The 26201-nt window shown below is 29.3% G+C and overlaps 1 protein-coding gene across 1 annotated transcript; it reads left to right on the top strand.

The window, feature by feature from the left end:
• Positions 1-125: 125 nt before the first annotated feature.
• LOC139863576 (MYB-like transcription factor ODO1) lies at positions 126-24255 on the top strand. The gene is made up of 2 exons (XM_071852196.1): positions 126-446; positions 23571-24255. The coding sequence occupies exons 1-2, from the start codon at positions 184-186 to the stop codon at positions 24181-24183; spliced, it is 876 nt and encodes a 291-aa protein (XP_071708297.1). The 5' UTR covers positions 126-183; the 3' UTR covers positions 24184-24255.
• The last annotated feature ends 1946 nt before the right edge of the window (positions 24256-26201 follow it).

The following is a 26201-nucleotide window of genomic DNA, read 5'->3' as shown; positions in this document are numbered from 1 at the left end:
GGTTGCTAAATGTTTTTTTCAACAATATATATATATATATATATATATATATATATATATATATACCCATTGTATATATATATATATTAGCATTTGGATAATATTTACATTATATTATTAAAGTTACATGGTCATATTAAGTATTAATTTCTTTTATTTTTGGTTGATAAATAAAAGAGAAATATGGGGAGACAACCATGTTGTGATAAACTAGGGGTGAAGAAAGGGCCATGGACAACTGAAGAAGATAATAAATTGGTTAACTTTATCTTAACAAATGGTCAATGTTGTTGGCGTGCTGTCCCTAAGCTCGCCGGCCTGCGTCGTTGTGGGAAGAGTTGTCGTCTCCGGTGGACCAACTACCTTCGACCCGACTTGAAACGTGGTCTGCTCACCGACTCCGAAGAACAACTTGTGATTGATCTTCATGCTCGTCTCGGCAATAGGTAAGCTTCATGGTACTGATTGATCATGATAAGTTGATAACTAGTGAAAACGGTTTATGTGGTTATTATAATTACCTTATGCATGGCTCTATTAATCGAGTAAATAGGAAACGTCGATTTATGTGCGATTTAACTGTCGTTTAAAGCCCAAATTAAACTTCATGCAGGATTAATACTCATGAAAATTTGATTATACCATTTTATGGAGTCTCACTTTTTATTTTTTATATTATTTTTTAACGTATTTATTGGTTGGTCGGAGGTCCATTCAGAAACAATCTCTATATCCGTAGAAAATATTGAGAGGGATGCCTTTCTTTATTCTTGGGTTATTTGGTAGAGAAATAATTTCTCTTTATTTTAGGAATACGTAAAAGATTGTCTACATCTTATCTCTCATATATTTTACTTATGTGATTGAGTTTTGTTTTCGTTGTGTTGTATAACTAGCTTAAGACCCACGAATTCGCGAGATTTTTTTAGTGGTCAAATCAAATTCTTATTTGTCCCAATAATAGGATATTATAAGTATTTGTTAGGTTGATTAAAAAGCGAAATAATTTTAGAAGTAATGGTATATTAATATTGCATAATCAAATAACACTACATTGTAAAGCATAATATCACAAAAAAGCATTGGTTGCTTGGTCGAGCAGGTGTAGTTATGCATTGAGGTGAGTTTCCCACAACCTACTACTCCATGGTTCGCAAATTTTGCAGGTTTTAATATAGTAGTAAAAATAGAACAATTAATTCAAACTACACATAAGCACGTAAGTAGTCATCAAATGTCGAACTAACTATGTTGTTTTCATTGACTTTCAAAAATGACTAAATGTTATCAATCTTTCTTCATAGTGATTAATTGTCATTGAAAGAAAAAAACAATGCGTAGATGTGTTAATGTTTAGTCAAAATAGTTTATTCAAGTTGTATAAAATTTTGAAGGTGGCGATTCCAATAATGTCAATAAATACCTTATCTAAAAAGAATTACGGAGTATATAACTATCAACTCTCCAACTGCTTCATACTTGTGAGTGATATAACTTGAACCCTTTACAAAAGCATATGAGCTGAAAAGCTCAAAAAACAGCATACACCAAAAATGAAACTTTTTAGCCTTCCAAATGAAACACAACAATAGTATGTAACATAGCCTCACCAAAAGCTAAAAAGTCATACAAAAACCTTGAATGCAATTATAAAACATTAATTGCAACCGCAGTAGAGACAACCCCTACTCACGGAAACGTGATAGGGGATATAAGGTAGACAAACATGCCAGTTTTTGAGGGCTGGTGAGGTTCTGATGTTGCCCATCTACAACTTCGGATGTTTGACGTTCAACAAATGGTCGAAGGCGATTCTTCAGAGATGTTATGAGATTGGATTCCATCTCCTTTTGAAATTCCAGTATAATGAGAGAATAAAGAACTTTTGATTACCGCTATTTACAAAACTCACCAAACAGCGAACAAGGACAAACCACATGAACAATAGGGCGACCCGTGATAAAGCTAGCAGGAATCAAACATAAGTCCTCATTACTTCATTAGAGCTGGCAAAATTACCTAGAAAGGTATAACTGGGTCATATACGAGTATTAATACAAACTGGTGGGAACCTTCATTAACGGAATCAAAGCTCACGAAGCATACAACATATGACACAAGGAAATGATCATTTTCTGCATTATTAGTTGCAAAACTAAAATAAATAAAAAAGTAAATATAAAACATAACATCTAGAATATCTATGGCTAATTACACTATTACGGCATAGATCTATTGTTACTTTAAGCTGTATCTGTTCATATATGTAGTATTGTACATGAATAGAAGCCTTGATTTTTGCAAAATAATTGCACAAACCTTGTCAAAGCATATTTCACTATATTTTAGTTACCGAAAAAATGACTTCTTTACATGAGTCCTTTTAACATGTTGCACGAGCCCAATGCTACTAAGAAACAATATGTTCTTAATCTTAGGTGTACTTTTAATAATCATTGCATGATAAAGGTTCATGGCCTTCCTAAATGAGTGCCCAACGCCATTAAATGATTTTGACAAATTCAGATCCAACTACTATATAGCATCTGGAAAAGAAGCAAACCTTAGAAACATCAAAATGACCATTTCGATACAATCTCGTAGTGCCAGTTTGTACTCCTTGAGGGACTGTTAAACCTATAAAATACTATATTAATTCAATAAACACAGTCATTACTCAACATAAACCCATAACTAATAAGGCATCTGTGGCTATCTTATTTATACATACATTTGTTGTTTAAAGGTTAATGGCCTTCCTAAATGGCTTAAGTGTTCATTATGGGATATTTAAAAGAACATGTTTCATTTAGTTATCCAACCCACTTGAGCCGTCCAAATTGTCACCTCTAAAGCCATTAAAGAAGAGTACAACATTTACATCTTTCTAAGAACATATGGTTAACACAAAGTAATAATACAACTAATATTACAGTAAAAAAAAAAAATTATATCATACCTATTAAACTTCTATTTGAAACAGAAAATCTACAGACCTTTGTGTTAACATAATAATTAGTGGTACTATTTGACATCCAACCACCAATACATAAGGTTTGAGGTCAAATATTACTATTTAAACTGATTCAATTCCAATCATCCGGTAGTTAAAGTAAAAAAATATGATAGTTAAGGTAAAAAATAAACCTGAACCGACTATCATTTAACTTAACGCAGTTCCTGACCGAAGGAGATAAATATATCATTCATGTTCTATAGAATTACAAAATTCTCGTGAGAAGATTATACTTTCCATTACATGGCATCATCGGACGATCTTTATAACGTTCAATTGTGCAAAAGTTTGGCGCGATCAAATTGACAGCTGCTTCTTACTTAATGCATCTCGATTCTTGGTCTACACAAGTAAACAATTTGATTATAAAAAACACATCCAATTAGAATACATTCATTCATATATCGAAATCAAAGAGATAAATCTAAAACGTAAATCAAAATCAATTTAAAAACAAACTCTAATCAAATTTCAAAATATATGGATCCAAAATAATAAATTAATCTTATTTGATATAAGCCAGAGATCAGAAAAATATATCTAACTTATTTCATAAATACCATCGCTCCCGCAGGAAGACTCGCCAATAAGAAAAAAAATCAGCAAAAACCCTAATTTGATGACGAAGATGACTTTATACGAAACCTAATTTTACGATCAGATACACTTCAATCGATTATTCATCAATCTGCAACTAACAGTATTTGATTTCTTCGATCAATCAGAATCGAGTCTCGCCAGCTGATTTCAAAGGGAATAAATTAGGCGTTGAATCAAATTTATATTACAACTTCAAAAGATTCATTGTACAACACAAAACACATTCATAGTCAAGGTTGTAAAACTCGCGACTCGGGGAGTACTAAGTAGGAGGTTTTTGAGGAGTAATCGGCGACTCGGGGAGTACTCGGGGGAGTAATCGGATGTTGACTTTCGTTGACTTTTTAAGATAAATATATATATTTTGATAATATATAAATAACAGGGACTGTTATTGTCATTTTATCAAAGGTTCAAGAGTGATTATCAAATTTATTCTTATTATTAACGTTTGGTAATAGTTGAGGGGCTGTTAGTGTCATTTGATAAAGAAAAAGAAATTATTAAAATATTTAAAATATCACTTTTTATCAAGTGTCTAAGATCTGTACATCTTCCCGGATCTAAAATTCAGACACGCTTCCTTCCCTTTATTCATGTACAGTGTCAACTATACAAGAAGCTGTGGTCTTCCTTAATTCACGACAGGTTTCACCTTGCTCCTTCTTCCTTTTCCTTTTCTTGCTCTCCTTCCTCCTCTTTAAATATTTCAGGCAAGATCTGAGTTTTTCCGATGTCATTGACCACCGTTTGACCGGCGTTGACCGAGTAATTGGGCGAGTTAGACACCGATTTCTCGTTTTGATCTTCCAGCCGATTAATCGCCGATTACTCGGCCGAGTAGGCCGAGTTTTGCAACACTGTTCATAGTACAACACAACATAAATAACTATTTACAGAATAGTATGTAATGATTATGTTAGTGATTTGGTCATTATATACATAATGCCAACTTACTTTAAATAACCTGTGATGAAGATTTCAGAATAGCACAACATGGTTATGTTAATGATTTGATCATTACACTCATATTCCAATTGAGTAATGAGCATTTATGAGAATATATGACCAGTTTTAAGATGAACTAAAAAACGCCCATTTGATTTTTGTTTCTAATAGTCTTGATTCTATTACAAAGATAAGCCATGATTCTATTACATAATTTCAAGTCACTATGCAGAACATAATTCAAATGCAAATATTCAATGGGCAATCCGTTTAAGTATATCCCCTGCAAAGTTTCTGTCGCACCATGATTATCAACTGTCACAAATCTACTAACTATGATCGGAACAAAATCATAAAAATATTAACATCCTAAAACACAATCAATTATTAAGAACCCAAATACTTTAAATTCACAACAAACATAAAATAGGTTGATTAATCGATGGATGAAGAACCTGTTTAGATAGTAGGCGGATGAAGAATCTGTTAATTGGAAATCGCTACAATATCGATCTGCAAAACCCTAATTTTAATTTTCATACGAAAACGCGGCTTCGTGTTGTATGGTTGATCTTAATCATCAAAAACGTAAGTTTTGTTCATCGGCGCTCTTAAGAGAATCCATCAGCATCTGATGGAGAACCCTAATTTTATTTTCATATTGCATAATGCTTTGGAGAGGATGTTGACGGATGAATAAATGAATGAACTAAACCCCTGAATTAGGAATTTAGCCCGTGTTTTTTTGTTTTTTTTTTAAGAAATGTATTCCAAGGGTATTTTGTTAAATAAACAAGGATGGTAGGCGGGTGTTTATGAGGTCATAATCTTTAAGAGTTTAATCTAATGGTCAAGATTTAAAAGATTTATTTTAATGGAAAGTTATGATTAGAAGTTGGCGATATATATGATCTATTTTTGTGTTTGTTATTATAATATAAATATAAAGAGATTACTTTATGATATGTGATATTAGATACAAATTTATGCATGTTCTTTTCTGTTTTTATTGAGACTAATAAATATTAATTTTGTTTTAAAAACAGGTTATTGTATTTGGCTTTTGTGTTTTTTTTTCCCTCTTAACGCCTAGGTATAATTCTATACATGTGTTTTGAGATATAAAACCATCGATATTTAACTTTTAATTCACTTTTATATGGAGTGATATATGGAATATCACTCTAAGGTGAAATTTTGAAAAATAAAATGTGAGTTATTTAACTTTTTGTTACGAGTACAAATAATAAAATTTTAATTAAGATCTATACGCAATTATGTAAACGAGTTTTGTGGTTAGCCGCACTTCGCTGCGACTGAAGCGCGGTTGACTAATCATGAGTTGTTTTTTTTTTTTCTAGTGACGTGTGACGATCGCTCCAAATCCATATGGACGAACACGTCATTCATCGATTTCATTGCGAGGTATTTGACCTCTATATGATACGTTTTGTAAACATTGCATTCTTTTGAAAAGGCACACCATAAATGAATATTTAAATCAAAAGTTTTCGACATCTGATGATTTCTACATATAGACAATCACCGTAAATAATAGTTTACAATAGTACTTCCGTTGACAATGCAGTCAAAATAAGATACATGGTGATGATTTGGTGAATGCAACGTTTCCTTGAAAAATATGCCATGTAAGACTCCATGCACATAGCTTGTCTAACATATAAGCAAACAGCGGAAGACTTCTAGGGAACCTGAGAATAAACATGCTAACAAGTGTCAACACAAAGGTTGGTGAATTCATAGTTTTAATATTTTGCATAATCTGTACATAAAGGTGGATCACAAGATTTCAGTTGTTTCATCCAGAAACGTTTATCAAAATATTCTACAAGATTGAGCACACTGGTAACTAAACTTAACGTATATATAATTTATACCCTTTGTATAATCATCTTAATAATACACGCAAACCAACGTGTACGCTTCTCAAATAGCATACGTCCGTTAAAAGGCTAGTGCTCTAGCTCGGACGGGGATATCAAGCCCTATGGATCCATATACTACTACTCGCGCCCACCAGTTCTTATAACCAACAGTTACTAGTTACCAAAGCTAAGGAATTTTCGGTTCAAACTCAGTGTAGAATTTAGTATATACTTGTATCCATTGTGTTTAAAATAAAGTGCATGTATTCTCAGCCCAAAAATATATATTGCAAAACCATTTAAAAAGGGAGCAAATGAAACTCACCTTAGCAGCATATAAAGTCGTTCACCAAAATATGACCGAAACTCGGATTATCAAATAACCGTAGATCTCAACCTAGAGAACATATGTTGGTCAATAAATGTCTATCAAGCTAGGTCAGGTCATAGTGTATCACAATCCTAATGCTTGAGATCGACCTACAAAAGTTATCCAAAGTCGTTTCAAAAAGTCAATTTTGACAATAGTTCAACAAAACGAGACGTACCTTATATAAGGATTCATTTACTTGGTTGTTAATATTCAAAAATCCACTTTATCAATCTCGTAAACAAGTTGTTTAAATCTTAATTGCAGATTCAAAAGCAATTTCAATTAACGTCCATTATAATTCAGTTGATCATGTCTTTTAATCCGTTCATCGAAACTATTCGATATCTAAATGAAAAGTTATTGATTTTTCGTCAGCTTTCCAAAAACATGTATATCATATACCTTTTACCAGTAATATATGTATTTAATTAGTGATTCATTATAAACTGTTTAACGAAGAAATTTAGTATACAAGCATGCATAAACATATATACTCGAGCACTAGACATGGATACACAATTAATATATAAAAGATAAGATATGAATGCTTACGTATCAATATTGAGATTCAATATTGTAGGAAAGTACGTAGACGCAACAGAGATGATAAACACTAGATTTGATTCACAAATATACCCTCGAACATTACCCATAACCTCCTTGGCAATAACCCATAATTTCCTTAGCTCTATCCCGCTCAAAAACCCATTTTGAAGGTGACACGCTCATAACCTTGTCGTAGTATTTTATGTATATATACTACTAATAATAATATTATAATAAAATTAATAATAATAATATTAATCTTAATAATAATAATAATAATAATAATAATAATAATAATAATAATAATATAAATAATAATAGTATGTAGAGACCAGATCGAGCTTTTATAGTATGTGGCATGCTACAGTACCTCATGCGATCGCATGAGTTTTCAGTGTTTTTGCCATGCGATCGCATGACCGCCTTATCCGTTTTTGTTTGCTAGTTCGTCGACATCAAATAGTGTTTACTGTAGCAAATAGTGTTACTGTAGCAAATAGTGTTACTGTAGCAAATAGTGTTTTACTGTAGCAAAGTCATTTTTACTGTAGCAAATAGTGTTTTACTGTAGGAAAGTCGTTTTTACTTGTACACACACATATATATATATATATATATATATATATATATATATATATATATATATATATACATACATACATATAATTGTTCATGAATCGTCGAGAGCAGTCAAATGTAATTGAATACATGAAACAGTTCTAAAATTTTGAGATTCAACTTCATAGACTTTGCTTATCGTGTCGGAAACGTTAAAGATTAAGTTTAAATTTGGTCAGAAATTTCCGGGTCATCACATGACGTGTTACACGATATATTTATTATTGACATAAAATTTCATTTGTACATAGTTCTATGGTCATTGTTCATTGCTCATTGTTTATACTATGTTATCGATATAGTACAAAGTAAAGATACATGGTTCTACCAAGCATGTTATACATTGATACCTTTTTAGTAGTCCGTTAACGTCACTTATATTCTCTTATCGAATTTTAAAGTAGCATGATCCAATTTATAATATCTTTAAGAAAAATAATTGTAAAGGGAAGAAAATTTAGAAAACTGGTTGAGCGAACACTTTTATACGTATCATATAATGAAATAGTGGGTTAAAAGTGAAAGGACCCGTCCTAATCCATCTGGGCAAAGTCCATATCGATTATAAACGATTCACAACAGTTGATTACATCGCGAGGTACTTGACCTCTATATGATATATTTTACAAACATTGCATTCGTTTTTAAAAGACAAACTTTCGTTACATCGACAGTTGACAGGCATGTAAAGCATTTCATAATATATTCAAATATAATTGAATTAATAATAATCTTGTTGAACTCGACGACTCGAATGCAACATCTTTTGAAACATGTCATGAATGACTCCAAGTAATATCTCTAATATGAGCACATGCACAGCGGAAGATTTCTTTCATACCTGAGAATAAACATGCTTTAAAGTGTCAACCAAAAGGTTGGTGAGTTCATTAGTTTATCATAAAGAATCATTTCATAATTTTTAATAGACCACAAGATTTCATATTTTCTATTTCTCATAAACATACGTCCCATGCATAGAGACAAAAATAACATTCATATGGATTGAACACCTGGTAACCGACATTCACAATATGCATATAAGAATATCCCCATCATTCCGGGATCCTCCTTTGGACATGATATAAATTTCGAAGTACTAAAGCATCCGGTACTTTGGATGGGGCTTGTTGGGCCCGATAGATCTATCTTTAGGATTCGCGTCAATTAGGGTGTCTGTTCCCTAATTCTTAGATTACCAGACTTAATAAAAAGGGCATATTCGATTAGATAATCCAACCATAGAATGTAGTTTCATTTACTTGTATCTATTTCGTAAAACAGTTATAAAAACAGCGCATGTATTCTCAGTCCCAAAAATATATATTGCAAAAGCATTTAAAAGGGGAGTAATGGAACTCACGCATATAAATATTTTAAAACAGTTAATAAAGCATTTGCATGTATTCTCAGTCCAAAAACGTAAAGAGTAAAAGGGGATCAATGAAACTCACACATGTAAATATTGTAAAACAGTTAATAAAGCATTTGCATGTATTCTCAGCCCAAAAACGTAAAGAGTAAAAAAAAAGGCAAATGAACTCACCTAATGTATTTTGTAGTAAAAATACATATGACTATATTGAACAATGCAGGGTTGGCCTCGGATTCACGAACCTATATCATTTATATATGCATTAACACATATACTCGTAATCGAACAAGTTAAATATTACTATATATATATATATATATTATTTCAATTGGTTATATTTTTATATCTATATATATATACTTTTATATATATTTTATATAAGTAGTTTAATAACAATTTTATTGTAATAATAATAATAATAATAATAATAATAATAATAATAATATTGTAAATATAGTTCTTATAATAATAGTAATGTTACTAGTAATAATAAAAATGATAGTAATGTTAATAAGGTTAATAATAATATTAATGATGAAAATTCTAAAATGATACTAGTATTAATATTAGTGATAATAATAATAGTTTGTATTATTTCCATAATAATAATCATAATAATCCTAACTATAATATTTCTTACATCAATATTAGCAATTCTAATAATAATAATAATATTAGTAATGATAATACTAATAATAGTAATAATAATAATAATAGCTATAATAATAGTTTTAATAAAAATGGTAGATTTAAAGTAATGATACTTTGAGTAATCCTAATAATCTCTAATAATAACAGTACTTATCATAATAACAATAATGATACTAACAATTATAATTATAATAATAATACTAATAATATTTGGTGATATTACTTAATGATAAATAAAATGATAATAATAATAATAATAATAATAATAATAATAATAATAATAATAATAATAATAATAATAATAATAATAATAATAATATCAATTAATACCTTGGAAGCATTAAAAAAAAGAAAAGCTGCCCGCAACGAGACTCGAACCCAAGACCTCCCGCTCACAGCCTAACACCCTTAACCAAACGTACCATGCTGTTTTTCTGTTTTACATTTCCTTTTAACTATATAAAACCCGTAATCCACTGTTATCATCTTCTTCCATATATTCAGTCGACTATGGGACTCAACCCAGTTTTATTAAATCGAGTTTAAGCTTTGAATTAGGATACATATTTGAAATAAACGAAATTCATGGTAATTGTTTTGGATTAACAGAAAAAATATAAAAGAAAATAAAAAGAAATCGGCTGTAGCAGCCTTCGCAATGAACAACCTAACACAATCATTGATTTCGAATTTTATAACGTTTTAGAAAATAATTACAGTATGAATTGTGTTCCAAATGATTATTAGAAACTTTAGAAATCCTTAATTTCAACAGATTCGACTTATAATTCTCCAATTTAATCTTCTAAAAATCAGTTGACTTTTTATAAAATAACTTTGACCTTGAAATTAGATGTCGATACTGAAAATCGAACTTTGAAACTTTACAGATAATTTAAACATATAAATCCTAACATATCTGCATTATTACTTTTTGCAAATTCTTTTGAAATCAAGGTTTTTGCAATTTAAGAATGGAACAGGGTAACCGTCGGGGAAAAAAAAATAAAAAAATAATAGTTCAAAAAAAAAATGTATACGATTATATGCACTAGTAATTTGATGTTTGAGAGTGAAGGAAGTTTGAATGGTTTCTTTTGTAGCATCATAAGTAATATGCTAATTGGTAATTCGACAGAAGTTAATACAGAGAAGAAAAAAAAAAAAATTAATAATAAACTAAAAATAGGATAGTGACTTCAAACAAATTTTTGTCTGGTTCTAAGAATCGAATATAGATGGTACGATTTACAGACACAAAACAAAATTGAATAAAGGTGGATTGTGATATCAAACTGCCTCATTGGAGTCGAGCGAAAAAGAAAGGAATAAAAAAATTAAAGAAAAAAAATACATATATAACAACAGATTCGATTATATTTGTTTCTTTCTTTTTTTTTTTTTTTAAGACAATAATAATTAATATGTATATATATATTAATAATAATAATACTAATTATTAATAATTATTTTAATTATTATTACTAAGATACTTATAATGATAAATTTAAAAAAAATAATAATAATAAATAATAGTGTGATGATATTATTGATAACCAAAAATGATAATTTTAATAAGTTTATTAATAATAATTAATAAGAATGATAATAATAATATTATTAATGATACGCATATTAAATTGTGTTATTTTCTGAGAATGTTAATAATAATGATAATTTTAATGAGAACGGTAGTTACAAAAATAATAATCTTAAATCAAAATTTTACTACTCATCATAATAGTGATATTAACAATGATAACGATAATAATCATAATATTTATAATTCCCAATAATAATTACACTAACAATAATTATAATACTAATACTTAATAATAGCAATTATAATAACTGATAATACTTATATTACAATTATAATATATTCAATAAACTAATATTGGTATTGATATTAGTATTGTATTAGTAATTAATAATGAAAGTTATTATGATAACTATATTCTTAACTTGTATTTACATTTAATATATACAACTTATTAATTATGTAATATTTAATAATTATCTATATAGTAACTTATATTGAATATTAAATTCTTATATGTAAATTATAATATACATATTATAATAATCATATATTTAAATGTAAAATTTTATTTTAAATACAACTTAATTACTTTATATCTTATTTTACTTATCTAATTTTAATGTTTAAATTATTTATTATAATCTCAATTTATTATATATACCTACATTCATATATATATATATATATTTTCAAACAATTGTTCGTGAATCGCCGAGAGTTGGTCGAGGTTCAAATTATTACATGAATACAGTTTAATTTGTTTTGTGACTCAACATTACAGACTTTGCTTATCATCTCGAAATCAAATAAGATTCAAGTTTAAATTTGGTCGGAAATTCCCGGGTCATCACAGTACCTACCCGTTAAAGAAATTTCGTCCCGAAATTTGAGTGAGGTCGTCATGGATAACAATAAATATGTTTTCATGACGAATATGAGTTGATAAATAGAGTTTTATCATCATTGAGTAATATGGATAAAACAATTCGATTACTTGAAGCGTATGAGTGAAGCTATCGCAAAAAATTGAAATAGGAAGAGTAAAGATTCGTCTTAGCTTTTGACAGAATCAGAGTTGAATTCCGGAATTCAAGGGATTTCAAAGAAAATCTTCGAAATTTAAAAGATATGATTCTTCGGTAAATGAGGAAGTTAGGATCTCTTTAATTAAATGCGATGATCTGCCTTGATTGCTCTGTCTGATATTTCCACTATAAATTTATGTTTTCCATTCCCTTAGTTTTCACCACTTTTATACCTTCTTTCTCAGTTCATATATCTAAAAGATTATAATAATGCTTAATCCGGTTCTAATTCTTGTTCTTATTCTGACTATCGCAATGATCATTCTTCTTTTCCAACTCCCAACAGAAGAATCTGTTTATTTCTACTATGGTCTAGGGATTATTGTATTTATAATTCTCCCGTGTCTTTATATTGCTATACGCACTGATATCCACAGTTTGTAATTTCGGTGGTGTTGTTGGGCTTTATATTTTTCTTATATATCAGAGCTTCATGCTCTTGTTTTCTCTTCCCGACTTTAAATCAAGCGAATAATGGTCCAGAATTTGTAGATATAGAGTTCTAAATGATTATAATGTTCTAAGCAGGGTGGAACGTGATAGCACGATTTGATTTTCAAATTTATCAAAAATACAGATGATAGAACTATCAATAATACATTCTTCTTGATATGTTCGGAGGTTATGTAGAATGAAAGAGTTATGTAACATGACACATGATGATAGTATATCTACTGTGAACCATCATGTCCCATTAGAACTCAGCATAACTTACTGTAATATAATCGCGTTGATCAAGTGTCATTATATTATACTAACTCATGCATCAGTTCCCAACATTACTTCAATAACATTCATATTTTAAGCTCGAAAGTTTACAGAATATAGAAACTAATAGTTTCTATATGAGGTAACACTGATAGCATGAAGAGATAAATGATTTCAGAATATATTCAGAAATATCGAGGATATTTATAATGAAAGACACGATAATATCTCAGAATATCTAAGATCAGAGGATGATAGTAACTTTTAGCTGCAAGGATTTAGAATAAGGAGCAAGATATTCACTAAAGACTTTAGCAGACATTGAATCATTTGGATTCTTTGAAGTCAAACTTATTCCTTGTGATTTGTCCACGGCTTCCTTCATAGTTTCGCATGATCCGCTTTTCGGTACTAAATTTTCTATTGAATGTTTCTAATATAATGTTACACAGAAAGCACGAAGAGGTATATAATTTCGGACGAGAATATTTATGAAAATATCCTCAGAAATATCGAAGATACTGATGATGATATTTTGGAATATCTAAGTTCGATGGTTGATGGAGAAAGATTTTCCGCAAGATTTTAACATGACTTCGAAGCAAGATATTCTCTAAAGATTTCAACGGATCTAGATTTATCTGGGTTCTATGAATTTAGGGTATGTTACTTGTATTTCTCCTTGGTTTCCTTTATGGTTAGCTCAATCCGCTTTCCAGTTCCAACTTTTCTGAGCTTTTCCAACATACTAATTTTTATCATCAAACTTTCGATGATTATGGTCGTTTACGGTTATCTACAGTTTCTGCTGCTTCATTCAGCTTTTTCAACATTCAAAGTATTGATTTGTGACTGAGTGCTTTTCAGAATTTCAGAATGAGAGATCATAATTCTAAGAGATAAATGTCATACATATAACTGTTGATGTAGATATGCTGTGAGTTTTCAAAATACTGATTGCCGATTCCTCTACATTTACTGCTACCCTATCTGAATCATTTGTTATCGATCCGAGATGATTTCAAGAAAGTTGTGTTTTTAGATGATTAAACGCTGACGGTAATATGGTGGAATATAAAAGGTTCCCGGTAACAATAAATGAACATACATATTAGTCAAGGTGATAATGAGGTTGTTTCGAACGAAAAGTCGAAGTTGATTTGCTGAAGCTGTGACAAAATTTGCTACTTTGGAAAGAGATTACTAAGTTATTTTTGCTAATAAATGTCAAAGGATCTGACGCGGCTAAATGTTAAACTTTTACTCAGTTGCCGAGAGTTTCTCAGGTGCACTACTATATGCATAACTCTTTCCTTCCGTAAATGAAGTGCGGTTGGTTCATCCTCTCGATTGAGGTGTTTTCAAGAATCATGAAAGGTTTGAACGCAGATTGTAATTGTGATGATACGAATGAGGTTTAAGACGAAATCAAGTGGCAACTTGAAGAATTGTTTAGTTTCATATGTTATATTCAATATTTTAATTCATTTTAATTGTCCAATGTTATTAGTCCACAGTCGATAGTCCACAGTTGACAGTGCAATCATTCATATATAGTTTAATATATAATATTTGAATTAATTAATACGTATCGTGACCCGTGTACATGTCTCAGACTCGATCACAACTCAAAGTATATATATTATTATAGAATCAACCTCAACCCTGTATAGAGAACTCGATCATTACTGCATATAGAGTGTCTATGGTGATTCCAAATAATATATATAGATGTGTCGATATGATATGTCAAAACTTTGTATACGTGTCCCGATATTTAAAGTGCGTAAAGTAAATACAGAAATTAAATGACGATAAATAAAATGCGTAAAGTAAATAACAGAAATTAAATAACGATAAATAAAATTGCGAGAATTAAAATTGCGATAAAATAAATTGCGATAAATAAAATGTAATATGGAATTAACAGTTAGCTAGGAACAGTTAGCTAGGATTTTGTTAGCGTGGTTTCTTAACAAAATTTCATATTGTCAATTAGTCTGTTTCTAATCAATTTCTATTGTGTCCATTATTTCTTCATTATGCCACTTGTTGGATTCTGATAGATCAAAATCCAAATATGAAATTGAATTTGAATGAAAATAGTTATTCTTTGGTGAACGGATACGTAAATCGGTGGTTGTAAATAGGATAGTAAATGATCGTTGAATCAATTTCGGAGAATGTACAGTGTAACTTATTAATGTGATATCTAAATACTCCTCGGGTATTACCTACCCGTTAAAATATTTTCACCATTAACAGTTTGTACAAAAGAATTTTTTTTTAATTACAATCTTTATGAAAACATATATACGTATATATTTTCTTTAGATGTAATCATGAAGTTAATGAGTTAATGTGATATTGATCTCATTTGATTTATCATTAGAGCAAGAATATATAATTTCTAAAACATTAGAGATTACATAATCGCCATGTCGAACGAAAATAAAATAGATAGAACGATACGTAGAACGATGATTATACATGAGGTATAGAATGAGATGTCGAAGCTGGTGATGCGGATGTTGTTGTTGGTGGTACTAGTGTTGTTGGTGCTAAGGTTGGTGATGTGACTGGTGTTGGTGATACTGCTGGTGTTTGCAGACTGTGTACCGTGCTCTCTAAAGTTAACACTCGAGCTCGGAGTTCTTTAACTTCTTCTACTAACCCTGGTTGGTTATCAATGTGAGGTAGAGATTGGATATCTTTTCTAGTTCCATTAATGGTAGTCTCAAGACGAAAAATTCTGGCAAAAAGGGTATAAACGGTGTTGCGAACAGGTTCGCCAGTGAGCGGGTCGAGTACTCCAAGGTTAGGTGGTAGATTCGATTCATGATATGGAGTACCTTCTTCCCTTCTCCATAGAGTGAGTATGTCGCGAACCCACCCCCATTTTCTCCAGTAATCACGATAGTTGATTGATTGATGTGCTCCTGTCACGCTGTCTTCGGAGTCAGAGGAATTTGATCGATTCGTAGAGGCCATCTTACGCGATCTCAGGAAAGATTTTTGATATGAAGAGTTTAGTGATAGTAATTGATAGTTGGATGGCATTCTCAATGTATAATATGCATAGATATATAGTACCAGGTTCCCTTAAATTACGGAGAAATTTACGGAAGATATCAGGCAAGATCTACAGTAACAGATACGCTAAGATATGAATTGTCAGATACGCTAAGATATGAATTTTTGTCTATACACTATTTATGCAGTCAATGCAGTAAAACGTGTCTAGACTAAGAATAATGAGCATGTAATTTCTTAAGGATGATAAGCAGATGATTTTCGACAAAAATAATAAGCAAAACTTTTGACATGCAGACACGGTCGAAGTCCAGACTCATTAATGCATCCTAACGACTTATCAGTTATACATACTAATGTAGACCTGGTTCACTAAGACCACCGCTCTGATACCAACTGAAAGGACCCGTCCTAATCCATCTGGGCAAAGTCCATATCGATTATAAACGATTCACAACAGTTGATTACATCGCGAGGTACTTGACCTCTATATGATATATTTTACAAACATTGCATTCGTTTTTAAAAGACAAACTTTCGTTACATCGACAGTTGACAGGCATGTAAAGCATTTCATAATATATTCAAATATAATTGAATTAATAATAATCTTGTTGAACTCGACGACTCGAATGCAACATCTTTTGAAACATGTCATGAATGACTCCAAGTAATATCTCTAATATGAGCACATGCACAGCGGAAGATTTCTTTCATACCTGAGAATAAACATGCTTTAAAGTGTCAACCAAAAGGTTGGTGAGTTCATTAGTTTATCATAAAGAATCATTTCATAATTTTTAATAGACCACAAGATTTCATATTTTCTATTTCTCATAAACATACGTCCCATGCATAGAGACAAAAATAACATTCATATGGATTGAACACCTGGTAACCGACATTCACAATATGCATATAAGAATATCCCCATCATTCCGGGATCCTCCTTCGGACATGATATAAATTTCGAAGTACTAAAGCATCCGGTACTTTGGATGGGGCTTGTTGGGCCCGATAGATCTATCTTTAGGATTCGCGTCAATTAGGGTGTCTGTTCCCTAATTCTTAGATTACCAGACTTAATAAAAAGGGCATATTCGATTAGATAATCCAACCATAGAATGTAGTTTCATTTACTTGTATCTATTTCGTAAAACAGTTATAAAAACAGCGCATGTATTCTCAGTCCCAAAAATATATATTGCAAAAGCATTTAAAAGGGGAGTAATGGAACTCACGCATATAAATATTTTAAAACAGTTAATAAAGCATTTGCATGTATTCTCAGTCCAAAAACGTAAAGAGTAAAAGGGGATCAATGAAACTCACACATGTAAATATTGTAAAACAGTTAATAAAGCATTTGCATGTATTCTCAGCCCAAAAACGTAAAGAGTAAAAAAAAAAGGCAAATGAACTCACCTAATGTATTTTGTAGTAAAAATACATATGACTATATTGAACAATGCAGGGTTGGCCTCGGATTCACGAACCTATATCATTTATATATGCATTAACACATATACTCGTAATCGAACAAGTTAAATATTACTATATATATATATATATATATTATTTCAATTGGTTATATTTTTATATCTATATATATATACTTTTATATATATTTTATATAAGTAGTTTAATAACAATTTTATTGTAATAATAATAATAATAATAATAATAATAATAATAATATTGTAAATATAGTTCTTATAATAATAGTAATGTTACTAGTAATAATAAAAATGATAGTAATGTTAATAAGGTTAATAATAATATTAATGATGAAAATTCTAAAATGATACTAGTATTAATATTAGTGATAATAATAATAGTTTGTATTATTTCCATAATAATAATCATAATAATCCTAACTATAATATTTCTTACATCAATATTAGCAATTCTAATAATAATAATAATATTAGTAATGATAATACTAATAATAGTAATAATAATAATAATAGCTATAATAATAGTTTTAATAAAAATGGTAGATTTAAAGTAATGATACTTTGAGTAATCCTAATAATCTCTAATAATAACAGTACTTATCATAATAACAATAATGATACTAACAATTATAATTATAATAATAATACTAATAATATTTGGTGATATTACTTAATGATAAATAAAATGATAATAATAATAATAATAATAATAATAATAATAATAATAATAATAATAATAATAATAATAATAATAATAATAATAATAATAATAATAATATCAATTAATACCTTGGAAGCATTAAAAAAAAGAAAAGCTGCCCGCAACGAGACTCGAACCCAAGACCTCCCGCTCACAGCCTAACACCCTTAACCAAACGTACCATGCTGTTTTTCTGTTTTACATTTCCTTTTAACTATATAAAACCCGTAATCCACTGTTATCATCTTCTTCCATATATTCAGTCGACTATGGGACTCAACCCAGTTTTATTAAATCGAGTTTAAGCTTTGAATTAGGATACATATTTGAAATAAACGAAATTCATGGTAATTGTTTTGGATTAACAGAAAAAATATAAAAGAAAATAAAAAGAAATCGGCTGTAGCAGCCTTCGCAATGAACAACCTAACACAATCATTGATTTCGAATTTTATAACGTTTTAGAAAATAATTACAGTATGAATTGTGTTCCAAATGATTATTAGAAACTTTAGAAATCCTTAATTTCAACAGATTCGACTTATAATTCTCCAATTTAATCTTCTAAAAATCAGTTGACTTTTTATAAAATAACTTTGACCTTGAAATTAGATGTCGATACTGAAAATCGAACTTTGAAACTTTACAGATAATTTAAACATATAAATCCTAACATATCTGCATTATTACTTTTTGCAAATTCTTTTGAAATCAAGGTTTTTGCAATTTAAGAATGGAACAGGGTAACCGTCGGGGAAAAAAAAATAAAAAAATAATAGTTCAAAAAAAATGTATACGATTATATGCACTAGTAATTTGATGTTTGAGAGTGAAGGAAGTTTGAATGGTTTCTTTTGTAGCATCATAAGTAATATGCTAATTGGTAATTCGACAGAAGTTAATACAGAGAAGAAAAAAAAAAAAAATTAATAATAAACTAAAAATAGGATAGTGACTTCAAACAAATTTTTGTCTGGTTCTAAGAATCGAATATAGATGGTACGATTTACAGACACAAAACAAAATTGAATAAAGGTGGATTGTGATATCAAACTGCCTCATTGGAGTCGAGCGAAAAAGAAAGGAATAAAAAAATTAAAGAAAAAAAATACATATATAACAACAGATTCGATTATATTTGTTTCTTTCTTTTTTTTTTTTTTTAAGACAATAATAATTAATATGTATATATATATTAATAATAATAATACTAATTATTAATAATTATTTTAATTATTATTACTAAGATACTTATAATGATAAATTTTAAAAAAAAAATAATAATAAATAATAGTGTGATGATATTATTGATAACCAAAAATGATAATTTTAATAAGTTTATTAATAATAATTAATAAGAATGATAATAATAATATTATTAATGATACGCATATTAAATTGTGTTATTTTCTGAGAATGTTAATAATAATGATAATTTTAATGAGAACGGTAGTTACAAAAATAATAATCTTAAATCAAAATTTTACTACTCATCATAATAGTGATATTAACAATGATAACGATAATAATCATAATATTTATAATTCCCAATAATAATTACACTAACAATAATTATAATACTAATACTTAATAATAGCAATTATAATAACTGATAATACTTATATTACAATTATAATATATTCAATAAACTAATATTGGTATTGATATTAGTATTGTATTAGTAATTAATAATGAAAGTTATTATGATAACTATATTCTTAACTTGTATTTACATTTAATATATACAACTTATTAATTATGTAATATTTAATAATTATCTATATAGTAACTTATATTGAATATTAAATTCTTATATGTAAATTATAATATACATATTATAATAATCATATATTTAAATGTAAAATTTTATTTTAAATACAACTTAATTACTTTATATCTTATTTTACTTATCTAATTTTAATGTTTAAATTATTTATTATAATCTCAATTTATTATATATACCTACATTCATATATATATATATATATTTTCAAACAATTGTTCGTGAATCGCCGAGAGTTGGTCGAGGTTCAAATTATTACATGAATACAGTTTAATTTGTTTTGTGACTCAACATTACAGACTTTGCTTATCATCTCGAAATCAAATAAGATTCAAGTTTAAATTTGGTCGGAAATTCCCGGGTCATCACAAAAAGTTCGATAAAAAATTTGAAAAACTTTTTAGAAAATGCGAGAAGAATTTAAAAAGGTTTTAAATGAAGAATAAAAAATATAATAAAAGTAATATTTTAAAAAAATTTGAGAAAAGAATAAAATAATAAAAAGTGAGAGTTTAAGTAGAAAAATCAAAATGTATTTGAAGAGTGGGAAGATTGAATTCAATTAAAATTTTGAAGAAGTTATTTCAAAAGATTTAATAAAAAAGGTGCTAATAGGTAAAAAAAGAAAGTAAAAAAATAAGAGAGAGAGAGTTGGAAGGAATTGAACCCATGACCCATTACCAAGTATACACTCTAACCATTGAACCATTTCTGTGTATGTTAAATTTTTGAAAGAGTTTATATTTATCAGTAAACAAAAGCGTTTTTAAAATTAAATGCAAAAGTGGGCCGAAATTGGGCTGTATTTACTGTTCAGGTGCTAATAGGTAAAAAAAGAAATAAAAAAAAAAATAAGAGAGAGAGTCGGAGGGAATTGAACCCATGACCCATTACCAAGTATACACTCTAACCATTGAACCATTTCTGTGTTTGTTAAATTTTTGAAAGAGTTTATATTTATCTGTAAACAAAAGCGTTTTTGAAATTAAATGCAAAAGTGGGTCGAAATTGGGCTTTAATTGGGCCGAAATTGGATTGTATTTACTGTTCATTCAATTCTTCAATTGAATATATATACAATAACATATATATATATATATATATATATATATATATATATATATATATATATATATATATATATATATATTGGTAGGATCAAGGGGGAAGTAACCAATCGAGGGGAAGCGGGGGGAAGCAAAACTTTTTTTTTTCGTTTTTTGAAAAAACTTTGTTCACGAACATTGTAGATTGGATGAAAATATGAACATTTAATAAAGACACTTTGTGATAAATGTTTTTATTTTGACCAAAAAACACTCGAAGAAGTAATATATAACAATTATCGTGTTTTTCGAGCGTATGTTGAAGTTTTAGATATTAGGGTTTAGATATTAGGGTTTACAGGGTTTAAAAATTTAGGATTTAGGGTTTAGATTTAGGATTTAGATTGAGTTTTTAACACGAACGATTTAGAGTTTAGAGTTTTGGGTTTAGGGTTTTGGGTTTTGGGTTTAAGGACTAAACTCAAAACACCAAACCCTAAACCCTAACTCTAAATCGGGCTAAATTTTGCTTCACAAAACATGAAAAAAAAGCGTTAACATTCTTCACGATCAATATTATTTTGAATGTTAATTTTTGTCGATCGTTTTCCCGCCTAAATAATAACATTCATCACGAAGTATCTTTTCTAAATGTTCATATTTTCGTGTGATCTTGATGCCTGAAAAAAAAAATCCAAAAAAACGGAAAAATTTTTTTTTGCTTCCCCCCGATTGGTTACTTCCCCATTGATCCTGCCCCTATATATATATATATATATATATATATATATATATATATATATATATATATATATATATATATATATATATATATATATATATATATATATATATATATATATATATATATATATATATATATCCTTTTTTATTTTTATTTTTATTTTTAACGAGGAACTCCCTATGAACGAACACATTGACTCCCTCATAGCAGGTAAAACTCGAAAATCGAAAACTCATGCGTCACCCTAATGCCGATAAAACACCTTCCACTGTAAATTTCTAATTAGGTTGATCCGACTTTACCAAGGATCGAACCCATGTAGCTTCACTATGAGTTCCAGTGACCACTTGAGGTGTGCCCTAAGTGATTATATTCCTTTTCCACACACATATAAACATAATAATACTTTTACAAAACGACCATCTATACAAAATTATATGGTGTTTGAATTTACAGTTTGAAATTTAATTGTGTTTAGATACTTATAATTAAATAATCAGTCCTAGATAAGTGTGTTATATATTAATGGTGTTTGATTGTTTAATAATTATTTTATTTTTTTGTTGTTTTGAAAAATCTGATCATTTCATAACATAACATGTAAAGGGGGAAATAAGTGAGAAAGAAAATTGATTATAGTTCTACAATAATTTGTGACATCTCTTTTCGTTTTCACGTTTTGAGTGTTTAAAATCGAAATTACTTGACATCTATATTTAACTTGTTAAACACTACCGATTAATTTTAATGATTAATTTATAACATGTCATAATCACGTGATTATTTTTTTCTGCGAAAAACTAAATATATATAAAAACGGGAAATACTTCATCGAAATGATGAAGACCGAACATATAAACAAACCGGAGAAAAAATCGATCTCAAACTAAACATAATAACCGAAAACTACGAACACGCGCTTTTAGTAAAGCGAAACCCGACAAACGATATGAACCAAATGAAAATCAACCCAAACTGAAACCTAGAACAAGAAAGAGAGCCTATAATCTAGTCACCACCTGACCACAAAAATTAAGACATCTATTAAAAAATAAATTTTTTAACCAGAGACCCCAGTAACTATCATTCCTAGATCCGCCACTGCATTCAAGCAACAAAAATCAAATGTCGTCGACTTTAAATTTCCCAATTCTTCTCCGTGCCCGTTCTTCATCTTTTTTGACTTGAATTAGCCGCCTCGAAATCTTTTATAACGGAGTAAAAACCCCAAAAAAGAGCCCGCGAACACTTTATCTAAACGGAAACCGGAGGCACCCTTACTTTCAAAAGCAAATATAAACACTATATTGATGGTGTATTTCTTTTGGAAGAGTTAAAGATAGATGTGATAATGGAGATTAATTAAAAATAAAATATATACACACTATATTGAATGTTTATTTTGTGGGGCAAGTAGATAGACTTCCACGTTTTTCTTATGGTTTTCTTTTCCTCAGATGGTCAAAGATCGCATCAAATTTACCAGGACGAACAGATAACGAGATAAAAAATCATTGGATCACTCATATCAAGAAAAAACTACTAAAAGGAGGACTTGATCCAGCCACACATGAACCACTTCAAAATGAATCTCACAACGTAGAGACATCAGGTGATAACAACTATTCATCGCCCCTTGAAGGTGACAATGCAACATCAAGTTCGGACGAGAACTCAAACTCGTCACCACCCGAAAATTGTTCATCTATGACAAGTGAAGGACATGAAAATATGTTTCAAAGACTTTCCGAGAACTCAAACTCGTCACCACCCCAAAATTGTTCATCTGTGACATGTGAAGGACCTAAAAATATGTTTCAAAGCCTTTGTGAGGACAAAAAGTTGTTAAATTACCTCATAGGTGACGATGAGCCGACTTTAGTCGATTTAATGACTTGGGAGTTACAAAACAACCCACAAAACTTCAATAATAGAGATTTCACCTCCTGGGATGATTGTGCTCCATGGCTAGTTGATTGTCAAGATTTTGGTGTTCATGATTTTGGGTTGGATAGTTTCAATGAATTTGAGATTAACATATTAGATATGGACAAGAAACAACCAAAATGAGGTTACTAATTTGATTAATTAATGTATATTGTACAAGTTGTTAGGTAGTGAACCATTAGGTCTCTAGTGTTAGTAAACTAAACGATCACAGCATGTATTGTTTTAAAAGAGGTTTCTCAGCATCAATTATGTAACTTACTCAAAGTTCTTGTACGTCTTTTGTTGTTAAAAATATAATTAATTATATATTTTATATTATCACAATAGTCATTTTCTCCTTTTTATATTCTTCTTTTTTAAATAACACGTAAACGTTATACTCCTTATTAGACTATATTACTTGAATCTATCTATCTATATCTATATCTATATCTATATCTATATCTATATCTATATACTTATATAAAAAAGAGGTTTGTTTAGCTTATTTGTCAACAAACTCATTTTTAAGGGGTTAATGACAAGTGAAATTTACACTTGTCAAATTCTCAGTGATTGTGATTAAAATCCATTAAATAAATGATTAATAACAATATTAGAGAATAAAGAAATTAATAAAAAAAATGAGAGCAATTTAGTACGGGTAATTTTAAGGGATTGTTGTAACTAATCAATTAGAAAAATATGCTTAATTATTGTAACAACCCGACTTTTTCCGTTTACTATCGTTACTTGTCCGTTAAGTATTTAACGGTGTTTACTTAAATTTTGTGTATTTAACAGAATTAAATGCATACTTGATCCTAGCGGATTACTTGAATTAATATGTTATATTAATTTATGAACTTATTTCGGGTAGCGAAATAACTAGAAAACGTTACGATTAAGTTAATCGTCTAGAAAGCTTTTCAGTTTACGGAACTCAGAAAAACGATAAAATAATTATTTTTAATAATTATTGACTTTAAGAAAAACTAATTTAATTTATTAATTATTTAATGAATTAGATCCGGTGATTGCGTTTCAACGACTAGTTAACGTTCCGGAAATCCGGTACGGTTAACGGCACTCGAAACGGACCACGCGCGTACCAAGAATTAACAAAAACCGAGCCCGAGACCCCATAAAAGGGCCAATCGGCCGAATCCCCCTAGTGGGCTCCTTGTTTTGTAATTTTGGACTTTAACTTGTTAATTAGGTCATTAGCTTTCTTAATTAGAGGCCCTAACTATAAATACTTGGAATTAAATCACAAACCCTCATCATTCCCATTTGTTTAGTCGACAATTTGCTCTCCCCCTTGCTCCCTTTGGCCATCGACCACCCACAACCACCAACACCACTCAAAATTGGAACATGTCTTGAAGCTAAAAGTTGTTGCTTTGATCGTTCAACACGCACTAGTATCGATTAATTTTGTTTTTAAGGTATAACTCATAACCCTAATTTCTATAATTCAGTTTTTATGTCAATTACATAGTGTAATCAAGTCTAGTGCTCAATTAGTGATGTTTTCTGTTGTCGTTTATCGTTTAATTGATCAATTGATGTTGTTTGCATGAAAAATGAATATTTATTTTAATGATCTGATAACATTAACTTGTGATCTGAACTTATAATGTGTTTAGATGAAAATGTATCGAAAAACTATTAATTTTGGACTTTGATTTCGCTTGATTTCGTTATCGTATGCTTAAGATATGCTAAATCGAAGTTTTGACTAGGTTATGCTTGTAATCCGAATTTTCTGAGTTGTGTGCTTTATGATTTGGATAATGAAAAGTGTACCACTGTAATCCTTGTGAAAAATCATGCATGTTGGACTTAAGATTTGCGTTAAAAGCTTTTGTAATGCTCTCGGTGTGTCAAAACGAAGATTTGCTTTTTAATGAGAGCTGAAACTGTTTTCGAATGCAAAAGAAATTACCTTGTGTGAACTAGAAATTGATTGAGACCATGAAATTCTGGAGTATGATATTTTATATGTTCTTTGATGCATTTCATTTGTATACTAACTTCTGAAAACGTGTTTTTCCATGAGATATAGGCTTGGTCAAATGACATGTCTGTTTGTTGATTAAAACTGAAGAGTCTGTAAAGATTGGATAATCTATACTAATTGGCTAAAGGAAATTTTT

The sequence above is a fragment of the Rutidosis leptorrhynchoides genome, chromosome 1 (assembly GCF_046630445.1).
Source record: "Rutidosis leptorrhynchoides isolate AG116_Rl617_1_P2 chromosome 1, CSIRO_AGI_Rlap_v1, whole genome shotgun sequence".
Classification (NCBI taxonomy): domain Eukaryota; kingdom Viridiplantae; phylum Streptophyta; class Magnoliopsida; order Asterales; family Asteraceae; genus Rutidosis; species Rutidosis leptorrhynchoides.
Note: the sequence above shows the minus strand (reverse complement) of the source record. Positions and strands in the feature narration are given on the sequence as shown.

Coding starts and splice junctions, on each gene's coding strand:
- LOC139863576 (XM_071852196.1), top strand. CDS start 184: ATGGGGAGACAACCATGTTGTGATAAACTAGGGGTGAAGAAAGGGCCA. Junction 447..23,570: donor CATGCTCGTCTCGGCAATAG/GTAAGCTTCATG, acceptor TCTTTTCCTCAG/ATGGTCAAAGATCGCATCAA.